General features: G+C 36.4%; 1 protein-coding gene across 1 annotated transcript in view; it reads right to left on the bottom strand.

Annotated features, from left to right (window-relative positions):
• The window catches only part of MRPL47 (mitochondrial ribosomal protein L47), a 16,480-nt gene extending 2,625 nt beyond the window's left edge, over positions 1-13,855 (bottom strand). Inside the window, exons 1-6 of the mRNA XM_088838919.1 lie at positions 13,730-13,855; positions 11,209-11,360; positions 10,613-10,673; positions 7,501-7,597; positions 1,150-1,280; positions 401-496 (exon numbers count right to left, since the gene is read on the bottom strand). Of these exons, the coding sequence (XP_088695045.1) occupies positions 401-496; positions 1,150-1,280; positions 7,501-7,597; positions 10,613-10,673; positions 11,209-11,360; positions 13,730-13,827 (635 nt within the window). The 5' untranslated portion in view covers positions 13,828-13,855. The remainder of the gene's footprint in view (positions 1-400; positions 497-1,149; positions 1,281-7,500; positions 7,598-10,612; positions 10,674-11,208; positions 11,361-13,729) is intronic.
• Between the last annotated feature and the right edge of the window lie 30 nt (positions 13,856-13,885).

The raw sequence follows: 13,885 nt of genomic DNA, 5'->3' as shown, positions 1-13,885 counted from the left end.
CTGCTATACAAAGTATCTGGAAATCACCATTCTGCAGGATAACATGAATTCAAATATACTACAATAAGCTCCTTTCCTCACCCAAGCACCCTCTCATTTCATCATTCCTGCAATAACATGAGCTCACATTCTGTGCAGCTGAAGTATACGAACCTTTAACATTACAAAAAGATTTAAACAACTACTTATATATATTGATGAAGAGAAAGACAATAAAACTTCTGAAAGGATATATATTAAAATGTTAGCAGCAGCTATTTCTGGATGGTGAAATTATGGAAGATTTTTTTTACTGATTTTTCTAGCTTTTCCACAATGAACATGTATTAGTCATATAAAAGCTTAACACACACTGTCTGAGGTAAAGATATGTTTTAGTACTAAGGGTACTTGGGCTCACCTGACAAAACGTTCCACGTAGGGCATTGCAAAGAATCGTTTTCTGTTGTATCTTTTATTTAGGTACCAAGGTATAGGCCACTGCTTGAACTTGTGCCTGCCAAGAAAACAAAATGGTATCACTCTACAGAAAACATGTAACAGATTTTCACTTTTTCCAGATTTAGCCTCCTTTGGACTAGATATGTTTTCAATAAAATAAACTGTAATTGGCTTTTTAAAGATTTTAAAATTTTTATACAGTTCACATTATGGAGTATTCTAAACTAAGATGTATCAGACACTCATGAAGCCACTGCAAACCTGCAAACATTAATATTTTGCAATGTTTGCTTCAGATCACTCTTTTAAAAATACATATATAAAAGTTTAAAAACACAACTTAAGTTCTCTACTTTCACAATAGCTTCCAGTCATAAACTGGAGTGTATCTCTGAAATTACACACGCATATGTAAAGTTTTCTGGGGAAAGGATCTATAATTTTCATCAGATTCTCAAAAGGTCATATGATTAACATAAGATTAAGAACCACTCCTATGAAGAACCTATAAATAACTGAACCATGGGAATGGGATGCCAAGGGATACCAGACAAAGCCACCTTCATTCACATCCTGAAGTCCCAAAGGGATCTGGGGACCTCTGTTTATATTAGATACATCTCTATAATGTACCTAAATATTCTTAAAAGATACTGGACAGAGGATGAGGCATGGGATTTCACTCATCTCAGAAGAGCTACTATGTACCAGATGATTCTTCCAAAGATGTCTCTTCTCCAAGCACCGGGTCTAGGCTTTTCTTGACCAGTCTGAAGGAGTCTGAGGGCATCTTCCCTTTCCTGGACAACTTTATCTAATGCATCCATGGAATCTACTACCTTAGAAAACAGAACAAAAATACAGTTTCAACAATCTTCCATGACAGAATTCCAAAGAACACATAAGGACTATGCTACAGAAAATCTATGATGAATCTTTTTGTCAAAGAACCATTCTGTCAAATATTTTCTAAAAGTATTTTTGGCTTAGGTACGCATATACATAGGTGTCTGTAGTATCACTTTCTGTAACATTTTTTAAAGTTTAAAAATCTATTGAGCTCAGGTTCGTATGTTACTTTTTTTGAGTAGGATACACTTGCACAGATTCCTCTTGGAGACCCAATTTGACTCATTTCAAAACTCAATGAGCTATTACAAAATAACAATTAGTGACTTTTAAAATACTAAAACCTATGTTCTGGCCTTAATTAGTGTCCAAAACACTGAGACACAGATATTTTGACCTGCTTAACTCAAAGCCACACTGAATAGCTGAATCCACATGCTACTTCAACCATATGATTTTCTACAAAATTCATGAGAAATAAAAGATGGGTAAGAACAACATATCCTATTTTGAGGACAACCTTAGAGGAGTGAAGGGACCATAGTGATCAGAGCCTAATACAAAGTCTCTGATCCTCAGGAACTCAGTAAACCTGGCTGCTGACTGACTACATTAGTCTGCCCAAGGTCAGAGCTGAGGCTCCTAACTGAAATCTAATGTTAGTTCACACAGACAGAAAATAAATGGCTACCAAGAACACAGAGCTAATACCCAGTTATTCATGTTAATGCTAACAGATAAGAAACAAAATCAAAAGTATCAATTAGATACACCTCATTCAAAAAAAGTCACTCTCAAAGAGCTTTCTTTTCTAATTTATAACTTTACCAGAGGCAAGAGTGTCCTTGTATAGTTCCCAAAGTTTCAGCTTATATCTTAAATTAAGCATAATCCTTTTAAAATTTTTCTTGATAAATTTTCATTAGTAGTATGTCACAAAAATGCTGAGGAAATTGCATATATTTGATGTTAAAAATTATAATCACTTTCAGTTTATCTGGAAAAAACGTTTATATTTTAAATTCAACTAATTAAGAAAATACTGTACATATGATCTACTGGGCTGAAGTTCACCTCTAAAATATATCTTTTAAAGCAAGGAGAGGGGATCATCTACTATTGAAGTTTAAAAGTCTTAGAACAGCACCATTCTAGCAAGAGTTTATTCATCAAACAATTAGCTATTTATAAACAGCCAATCCACTTAAAAGAGTCTCTGAAGCATAACTTTCCTTAAAAGCAGAGTTGGCAAACATACCTAAAAATAAAATCACATTACTTTACAAATGTTTTGCAGCAATGAAAACATGTACCACAACTCAAACCTTAGTTTCTAAATACACCATTTTTCATTCAAAGGAAGCAGGGTTCCTCTGTAAAATGGCTGATTCCAGGGTTGAGACAGAAAAAGTACAAGATGAATCCAGCATATCCTGATATTCCTCATCAAAGACTGATGAGAACACAGAGGCCAGCTAGAAGGAACCTACACTGGCCACATCTGGAATGACAATACTAAAGGATTTTAACTCATTGAATCAGGTTGGAATCCATGAATCAAGAAAAAAAAGGGAAAGGAAGATAGGAAGAAATGAAGAAAAGGAAAAGCCCTTCCTTACAGAAGAAAGCTAATAATGTAGAATGAACAATGAAATTAGACAATCACCATTTAGCAAACATCATAGTAATAACTGATTGAGGCATGAATCATCATTCAGTTCAGTTCAGTCCAGTCGCTCAGTCATGACCAACTCCGCGACCCCACGAATCACAGCACGCCAGGCCTCCCTGTCCATCATCAACTCCCGGGGTTCACTCAAACTCATGTCCATCGAGTTGGTGATGCCATCCAGCCATCTCATTCTCTGTCGTCCCCTTCTCCTCCCGCCCCCAATCCTTCCCAGCATCAGAGTCTTTTCCAGGGAGTCAACTCGTCACATGAGATGGCCAAAGTATTGGAGTTTCAGCTTTAGCATCAGTCCTTCCAATGAACACCCAGGACTGATCTCCTTTAGAATGGACTGGTTGGATCTCCTTGCAGTCCAAGGGACTCTCAAGAGTCTTCTCCAGCACCACAGTTCAAAAGCATCAATTCTTGGATGCTAAAACCAATGAGTACAAATTTGAGGATTTACATGTTCTCAAAATAAAGCAAAATTAGTAACTATACAGTGAAGAAACCTAACACCACAACAGCCAAGCTACTAATGCTAAGAACTTCAATAACAGAAGGTATCAACACGGCGTGCCTCCTCACCTGATGCACTATGAAGAATACAGCATCACGTCTGATATTCCCGCCAATCATGATTATCATCATGAGACATACACAAGCCCAAATTGGCCCATTCTCTTCAACAATGTCAATGTCACGAAACACAAAGAAAGACTGAGTTGTCAAATTAAAGGAGATTCAAGACAAAACTGAAAACACATCAGTCAGGATTTTCTTTGCTATAAAGGATATATTGGGATAACATGAAATTTCAATAAGATCTGTACTTTTCTTGGAGGCAGGGCAATATACATTTAAACACCTACAGGTAAAGGGATATCACATATAGAATTTATTCTCAAACAGTTGAGGAAAAATGTATTTTTGTAGAGAGGAGGCAGAGAAGAATAAAGCAAATGTGGTTAAGTATCCACACAGGGAATATGGCTGAAGGAGGCCTTTTTGTATTGTTCTCATAATTTTTCTGTCAGTCTCATATTTTATCAAAATGAAACCCCAAATATGATGCAACTCAGTTTTTATAAAGGCAGATTAAACTTCTCCATAATTAGGGTAAATAACTGAGATTTTATCCCACCCCTTCTTTGACCCTCTGCAGGGATACCCAGATCCTAACAGTGGTGAGCAGCGTGGGGAAAGAAACCGGAAGCAGTTGAGGTTAGGAAGCAAGACGGAAGCAATTACAAAAAGCTGGGTTCCAATCTCACTGACTGACTTACTAGGGAATGGAAAAAACATCAATAAAGAGCTGACCTTGAAAGCGCTCTATGGATAAACAAACAAATCTAACTAAATAAAACAAACCTCTACAGGGAAGAAATAATTGCAGATCTGCATTTACTGATGTGGGAAAATTTCTAAAATACATTAGTAGAAGATGTAAGTCTCAGAAGAGTATATACAATATAAATAAATATATGTAAATAAAAATAATCGGGCACATTTCTATATGCAGAGAAAAATTCTGATGGATATATAGGAAATACACAGGATTTATTACCTCAAGGAATGGAAATACAGACACCAGATGATTTCTTTTTAACGATGAAGAAAACCTAACTTAAATAACAGTTGACCTTTTCACAGTAATGTGAAAATACTTAATATTACTGAACTACAGAAGGGGAAACAAGATGGTGGAGCGGAGGAAGTGGAGCTCATCTTCCCCAACAAACACATAATGTGGAACAATTCTCACAGAAAACTAACTGGAAACTGGCAGATCTGTACAACCAAAACTGCACGGAAGATCTCCATGTAACCAGGGAGAAGGCATCAGGTCCAGTATCTGTGCCCCTGGGAGGGATCTGTAAGGAACAGCAGGCAGACCCTCAACCTGGAGAGGGAGTGGATCAACCCACAATTTGGGCACTCCCATGCTAGTCCTAGTGTTCTACATGAGGAGTCAAGCCCTCTAGCCTGCTGGGCAATCTGCCACGACAGAATAACGGAAAACACCCAATCAAAACAGCAGACAGACAAATGAAAAAAATGAAAGCAACATATGGTCTACGGGATGATCATAGTGTTCCAACTTGTGCATAACAGGGATTCTGAATCCTAACAGATTCAGGGATTCTGTAAACAGAGAGTAGAATGGAATAAAAAAACATTATCTGAAGAAATTACCAATGAAAACTTCCTAAACCCAAAGAAGGAAACAGATATCAAGGGACAGGAAGCACAGAGATAGGGTCCTAAATAAGGTGAACCCAAACATACCCAAACTAAGACATAGCATAATTAAAATGGCAAAACTAATTTTAAAGGCAGCAAGAGAAAAGTCAGTTATTCAAAAATTCATGGAGCTCCCATAACACCAGAAGGGGGTGGCACGATATACTCAAGCCCTGAAAGGTGAAAATCCTGCAACCTATGTACTCCACCCTGCAAGATTATCATTTAGAATAGAAAGAGAAGAATTTCTCAGAAGAGTAGCAAAAACTAAAATAACTCATTCACCATATAAAAAATACACTGTATAAAAAAAATGAACTCAAAATGGTTTAAAGGCCTAAATAAAAGACTTGCAATCATAGAACCCCAAGAAGAGATCACAGGCAAAATGTTCTCAGACATAAATTGTAGCAATGTATTCTTAGGTCAGTCTCCCAAGGCAACAGAAATAAAAGCAAAAATAAACAAATTGAACATAATCAAATGTAAAAGCTTTTGCCCATTAACAAAATGAAAAGACAATATAAGGAACCAGAGAAAATATCTGTAAATGATGGGACTGACAAGAGGTTAATATCCAAAATACACAAGAGCTCACCCAACTCAATATCGAAAAAACAAACAACCCAATCAAAATATGGGCAGAAAACCTAAATAGACATTTCTCCAAAGACATACAGATGACCAACAGTCACATGAAAAGACGATCAACATCCCTAATGACTGAGGAGAAGCAAGTCTAAACCACAGTGAGGTATCACCTCATACTGGCCAGAATGGCTACCATCCAAATGTCTACAAATAATAAATGCTGGAGAAGGTGCAGAGAAAAGGGAACCCTTCAAAACTCTTGGTGGGAATGTAAACTGGTGCAGCCACTACAGAAAATAATTTTCCTTAAAAAAACTAAAAACAGCACTACCATATGACCCAGCAATCCCAATTCTGGGTATATTTCCAGAAAAAAGAACTGTAATTTGAAAAGATACATGCACCCCAATGTTCACAGCAGCACTATTTACAACAGCCAAGACATGGAAACAACTGAAGTGCCCATCAACAGACAACTGGCTTAGGAAGATGTGATATATATGTATACACATACAAACAACACAATGGAATATTACTCAGACACAATAAAGAATGAAATATTGTCATTTACAGCAACATAGGTGAACCTAGGAAATATACTTAGTGAAGTTAGAAAAAGACAAATATGATATCACTTACATGTAGGATCTATAAAATAATACAAATGACTCTCTAATATGAAACAGAAACACTCACAGACACAGAAAACAAGCTTATGGTTACTAAAGAGGAGAGGGCGTGGGGAGAAGAGTAAATAAGGAAAATGGAATTAACAGACAAAAACTACTATACATAAAATAGATAAGCAAAAAGGATTTACTGTCTTGCATGGGAAATTATGTTCAATTTCTATACTAACCTATAATGGGAAGCAATCTGGAAAAAAAAATATATAAAACTGAATCACTACAGTGTACACCTGAAACAATTTTATAAATTAACTATAATTTAAAAACTTAATTAAAATGGTTACGATGGGGCTTCCCTGGTGGTTTAGTGGTTAAGAGACTGCCCTGCAACAGTGCAGTGGACACTGGTCTGATTCCTGGTCGGGGAAGATCCCACATGCTGCATAGCAACTAAGTCCATGTGCCACAACTACTGAGTCTCACGTGCCCGAGAGCCCGTGCTCTGCAACAAGAGAAGCTGCAGCAAAGAGAAGCCCGTGAACCACAACTAGGGAAAGTCCCTGCACAGCAACAAAGACCCAGAGCAGGCAAAAATAAATATTTTTTTTAAATGGTTAAGATGATAACACTTCTGTTATAGGTTTTTTATACCAATTATTAAAAAAGCATTAAACAAATCTGACCTAGTGGGTACAGAAGTAGTTAAATCAGAACTAGAAATCTATGATGGTGCAGGTACTTCAGAAAACGGTTGGACTGTTTCCTAAAATGTTAAACACAGATTTAGGACACAACACAGCAACCTGACTCCTAGGGATCTACCTAAGATAGGTCCATGCACATTTGGGGGTTATAGGTAGAAATGGGAATGACTGAAGATGGGTCTGAGATTTCCTTTTGGGAGGATGGAAATGTTCTAAATTAGATAGTAGTAATAGTTGCTTAAGGATGTAGATTTCCTAAAAACCAAGCAGCAATAGAAAGAAACCTACTTGCCAAGAATTGTAGGAACCATACGCTCACACCTTTTAGCGTTTATCCCACACTCAGCAGTCTCCAGACTCCCACACATCTCACCTTTTCTAAGCGCTCCGGGCTTGGCATTGGCAGCCTCTGCCGCTTAGCTTCCTGCTCTAGAGTTAGGAGCATGTTTCTTTCTTTCAGGAGAACATACCTATATCAAAAACAGAACTAGCAATGCTATTTCGAGGTTTTATTAATTGTGGATTTTGACATCAAAATTAATAATCTGTACTCAAAAGTCCTTTACAATAATCCTTTAAACAGAGCTGTATCTAGTCTCACTCATTTGTTCACTAAATTTTCCAAGTGCCACACACTGTATTAAGAAGTACCAGAAGAGTTACAAACAAGCATAAAATATAGTCCCTACATTCCAAGTGGAAAAAGCAGATGGAAGGCAACTAACACCTGTTCAGTTCCTATTTCAAGCACATTATATACTTTTTATTTCACTGAATTCTCACAATAATTCTGAGGTTGGAATCATTTCCACTTTCTAAATGAAGAAACTAAAGCTAAGACAAGTAAGGTATTTGGGGGGCATGTAGCTAATTCAGCTAAATCAAATCGTGACCTCCCTGTGTATAAATCCATTCTATTTTTAGCCCATATGCCCCCTCCACAACTATAATGTGCTGTGGTGTATGGAGTGGTGTAGAAAACAAGTACCAGAGAATTAAGTGGGAGAGATGAGACATTCCTTCTGGCCAAGATGGTCAGGGAAAGCATCAGAGATGGGATAAGTCAGACTGGAAAGAAAACCAAAGCAAACACAAATACTGAGATCAAAACATGAAGTGGCAAAGCGTGAATGGGAGTGAGTTTGGTGAATAAATTATGTTTGACTGAGAAGTAGAGCTGGAAGAAAGGAAATAAACATGGGGGCACAGAACACGACACAAAGGAATTGGGCTACATTTTGGTGTGGAAGAAGATAACTTGTGGGGGGGAGAAGTGGCAGAAGATAAATGATGTTGTTTTAGCCAGGATGAATTGAAACTGCCTTAACTATCCCTTTACCAATAAGCGGCAGTAAACATGTTGTAAGATAACACAGTTTTTATAATGAATCTGTGCTGTGTTATATGTAACATATCTGACACCAAATGAGGGTTTTTCCTTCTTATGTTGTCTTTTCTAACACAACGTTTCCAACTCCTCTGACATTACCTACCTGAAGTCAGTGCCAGATTCCACAAACGTACGGATTCAGTCCCACAAGAAAGACTGCCCAACTTTAGAGGCCAATAATGATTTCTAGGCCTTACATATATATGACAGACCTGCTGTAAGTTAGGGGTTCCAAAAACCCTCTCCTTGGGTTTGATAATTTGATAGAACAGCTCACAGAACTCAGGAATGCACTTTACTCTAGTTTATTATAAAGGATACAACTCAGAAACAGGTAGGAGAGACGCACAGGACAAGAAACAGAGAAGGGGTGCAAAGCTACCCTGCCTTCTCAGGGCACAACACCCTCCCAGAACGTCCATGTATTTACCAGCTTGGAAGCTCTCCAAACCTAGTTGTTTAGGGTCTTTTATGATGGTCTCATCATGCGGACATAACTGATTAAATCACTGGCCACTGAACTCAATCTCTAAACCCTCCCCCTCAACTCCTCCCAGAGGTGGGCATGGTAGTGAGGCTGAATTCTTCACTATCCAATCATGCCTTGGTCTTTCCTGAAGCTGTGCAACAATGCCCTCCCTGCCCACTTCACCTCTGAGAGTTGTTTAATGGGAACAAAAGACACTTACATCACTCAGGCAATTACAAGGAATTAAGGAGCTATGTGTTAAGCCATGAGAGACAAAAGACAAAGTATATTATTTCTTACTGTATCACAAGAACAAGCCTGTGGTATCAGTGATCTTATAAGCATTTTACAGTTCTTTAATCTGCCATGAAAGATAAACCACCGTTTAAATCAAGGGATAAAACTTTAACTGCCTACTACAGTGCCTGGACAACGCTGAGTGAAGGGGGTTTGGTGAAAGAACAAGATGGGTAAGAAGTGGTATGCACTACTCCATTTAGACCAGCCAAGTGTCGCCATGTAGGTGACCTACATGTAGGAATGTAGGTTCAGTGCTGCAACATCGCAGGTCTGATTATTCAAGAAGAGCCAGAAGTCCTTATTTTTGTGTGAAATTGCCCAATTTTTAAAACACAGTACAGGGAGGTAGGAGGGGGGTTTGGGAGGGGAAACTCATGTACACCTGGGGTGGATTCATGTCAATGTATGGCAAAACCAACCAATATAATATTGTAAAATAATCAGCCTCCAATAAAAATTTAAAATAAAAACAAAACAAAACAAAAAAAAACCCCAAACACAGTACAGTCCAAACAAATATATCTTTGGGCTAAATATAGTCAATGAATGCAGAGGGTGGGGGTGGGGTCCAAAGGTACAAATTCCCAGTTATAAAAGGAAAAAGTCATGGTGATGTAAGGTACAGAATGGTGACTATAGTTAGTAATACTATATTGCATAACTGGAAGTACCTCAAAGAATGACTCTTGAAAATCCTCACCACAAAGAAAAAAAATTTCTGTAACTATGTACAGTGACAGTATTAACTAGACTTATTGTGATCATTTTGCAATATATACAAACACTGAAGCATTACACTGCACATCCAAAACTAATATAATGTTATGTCAATCATACCTCAATTTATATTCAATATATGTATTTATACAAATCAACTGTCTTAAATCCTCTCAATTCTAATTCATCAGGAGAACCTGCCAGCAAAACCTACCTAAATTTCTAGTTAAGTGCATCCTCCTATACACTTTCTCAAAACAATTAAGCTAAAGCTTCCAGGCCAAGCAAAATAATAAAAAGGAAGAAGACTGACATGTGACCAATTCATCCCCATTCTGTTTTATTAGTTTCCTGAAATTGGTAGTATAAAAGTGGTATTATGACTGGTAGCAGTTACAATAAAATTTCTAAACTCCCAACTAACTCTGATACATCTCTCATAATGTAATTTAACTCTGGAGTATTTATAAAAATTTTAATGATCTTATATATCACCAACAGTGCTATAAATCTTTTCACTTAATTTCTTACATCAGATAAAGTTTATATCTCATTATTATACTATAACTGCCTCAAACTCTTAGATGTTAATGTACTCAGTGTACTTACCAAAGTTTATGTAAATCTTCATTACTTTTGTTCCTTAATTGCTGACAGGTCCATGAAGCTCCTATTAAAGTGATAAACTCATAACGTAAAATAATTTTCTAGTTACCTGTCCTTTGACAAATTACTTAATCTCTTTAAACCTGTTTCCTTATCTGTATAATATATAATAGCTTTTTATACTATAGTACAATATATAATTACGATTTAATTGTGATTAAATTAGACACTAGTAACGTGACTGGCAATAGCATTCAAAACATGTCAGTATTAATATAAAATATATTTTCTGTCTAATGTCAAAATATTTACTATTCTTATAAATTAATATTCAATTATCTCTAAAAAAAAAGAAATCTAAAACAAGCCCCAAACCTCACTTCAGTTAATAATTTCAACCCACTTCTCTTCTAAACCTTTTGTCAACCTGCCAAGGAATAGTTTACTATTATACTGTCCTTCTATATTTCTCTAACAGACATTCCCAAAGGAACTGAAAAAAGAAAATAACATAAGTAATTCCCAAACTGGATAAATAATTCAAATATGATAAAAGGTTTAATAAATACATTTAATACTGGTCAACCCAAATATCTCACCAGATTTCACCTTTTCTTCCCCCCAGTTCTTTGGGTCATCAAAAAATTCTTCCAGTCCTCTCCTAGACAATGTGGTATGAAGTAATCTACACTGGTGAAAAGATGTGACATTTGCTGTATTCTTAGTCAACAGACTAAGAGAAAACCTGCAACTGAACATATATGAACAAGTGATTAAAGTTTCATGACATCTGGATTTTATACGTAATAAATGGAATCATTTCCTCATTTACAATGTCAAAAAACCAACTTAGGGTTTCTGCACAAGAAACAATAAACTCATAAAATGCTTTAGAAATTATTTTTAATTCCCCAGTATAGATGTTGCTATCCTGTAATTTACAGCATAATTTCAGAGATAATATACTGACACAATTATATTTTACGGTAACATTTTTAGCTCCTTCATATGCTGCTGGTAGGCATATAAGTAGATAAAAGCATTCTGAAGTTTAATTTTGCAACACATCTGAGGCCCAATGCTTCCTCCTTTCAGCCAGTAATTTCACTAGATTTAGAAATTTCAACTAAAGAAATGATCATGTACAGGAATTGATAAATCAAAATGTCTATTGTGGTGATCATTTTGAAATGTATGAAAATATCAAATCATTATGTTGTACACCTGAAACTAATATATGTCAACTATACTTTTAAAAAGTTATTAAAGCATTATATATGATAACAAAAAGCTGACAATAATGTAAATGGGCAACTTGGAAATAGTTAAAATAATTATTGTGCATCTGTGTGACAATTTATTATGCAGAAATCTAAAAGTCATACTTGTAAACAATATTTAATGACCTGGAGAAATAATTTAAAATAATAATGAAATGCATCACAAGTGCTATATTCCTACCAAAAAAAAAAAAATCTAACCTGAATCTAACCATGAACAAACATGCAGAAAAATCCAAATGAAGGAACATTCTAAAAAGGTTGACCTTATTAAAAAAACATTAATAACATGAAAGAGAATAAAAGAAACTGTTTTGGATTATCTTTTTAAAGATAAGACAATTAACATGATAAATGATCACTGAATGGACCCTGAATAAAAAAATTAAGAAAGAAAAAATATTTCCAGTGTGATTATTGTAGTATTGTGGTTAAGACATTTCTTGTTTTCAGGAAATTCATGCTGAAATGTCATGATGCTTGCAATTTTGACACATCTCAAATATTTCAGAAGAATAAAAGCATGGATATAAAAAATATAAAAAATGTGACAAAATACTGGGGAGTGATTAATACAAGTGAAGAATATATGGTTATTCTTTGTGCTACTTTTACTTTTCTTTTGGTTCGAAATTGAAAAAAAAAAGTTGGTGAAACAAGGGTAGAATACAAAAATGCATGTATGTAACCGACTCGATGGACATGAGTTTGAGTGAACTCCGGGAGCTGGTGATGGACAGGGAGGCCTGGTGTGCTGTGGTTTATGGGGTCGCTAAGAGTCGGACACGACTGAGCGACTGAACTGAACTGAACTGAAGTATGATCCTGACTTCATTTTAAAATTACATGTATATGTATATTCTGAAAGTGAAAAAGAAGAAAACCTGTTTATCTCTGAATGGTAAAATCATAGTTGATAGTTACTTTCTTCTTCAAAACACTTTACCTTATTTTCCAAAGTGTAAATGAACATATAATAGTAATGATAAAAATTTAAACTTATTTTTTAAGGAAAAAGGATGACAAGATGGAAGAGACAAGTGACTCAAGTCTGCCACTTTTCAAGTTTCAGCCCCTGAATCTCTGCAAATAAAAAAAAACAAACCCAAACCACTGCTTATCTCTGAGGTTAATGTAAGGAACTACATTATAGCTGAGAGATGCCCGATAACTGAGGTGGATTCAAGAGCACACACATTACTTCCTTTTGGAAAAACAACAAAAAAATAATTTGTAAAATTCAACTCATTAAAAACAAAAGCTAATAACAGGGAGGTAATCGTACAGCTTAAAGTCAAACATGATCTGTCTGTCCAGAAGACAAGTGATCTTTCTAGAAATAACCACCGTGTGTAGTATATTCTTTTCTCACACCTGCAAGGCGACTTTCAACTCACTCGGCTTTCATTTATTCATTCAAAATTTACTGAACACTTCTTTTTGACAGGCTCTGGGAGTACACATCCCCTTCCCCCCATTTTAATCTATCGAAACCTGACAGAGCGCTCAGTTCCACAGCCAAAAGCTCTTCAGTGAATTTTTTAAAAACTCACCCAGTCAAACAGGATGCTTCTGTACCTCCACATTTAATTAAACAAATACTGGGTTTCTACAGACCCTGAGAACTGCCTGGTCCACAGTAGGTGGCAACAAAATGTTTGAGGAAGACACGGACATGTCGCAGGTGAGAGACTTCTCCAAGGTCACTGACTCCTCACCAAGGTAGGCTCGCGCCCAGCATCAGAGCAGCCTTTCCAGCCCTAAGCGTTTTCAGCATCTCAACAACCAAACAAGACCCAAGGTTGGGGAGCCGGACAGACCTACTCCTCCAGTAACTTACCCTGTGCTAGCAAAGGAGTGAGAACTTATTAACGACGTAGAAGCCTTCAGGGCGGCCGAGACTCTTCTGCAGAAAGCAGCCAAACTGGCAGCAGCCATCTTTTTGCAACAGCAAGCAAACCGTATTTCCGCCAAAACTGTGTCACTTCCGGAGTCT

This window comes from Moschus berezovskii, chromosome 1 (genome assembly GCF_049115385.1).
Source record: "Moschus berezovskii isolate FMDL1 chromosome 1, NW_MosBer_1.0, whole genome shotgun sequence".
Classification (NCBI taxonomy): Eukaryota; Metazoa; Chordata; class Mammalia; order Artiodactyla; family Moschidae; genus Moschus; species Moschus berezovskii.
Note: the sequence above shows the minus strand (reverse complement) of the source record. Positions and strands in the feature narration are given on the sequence as shown.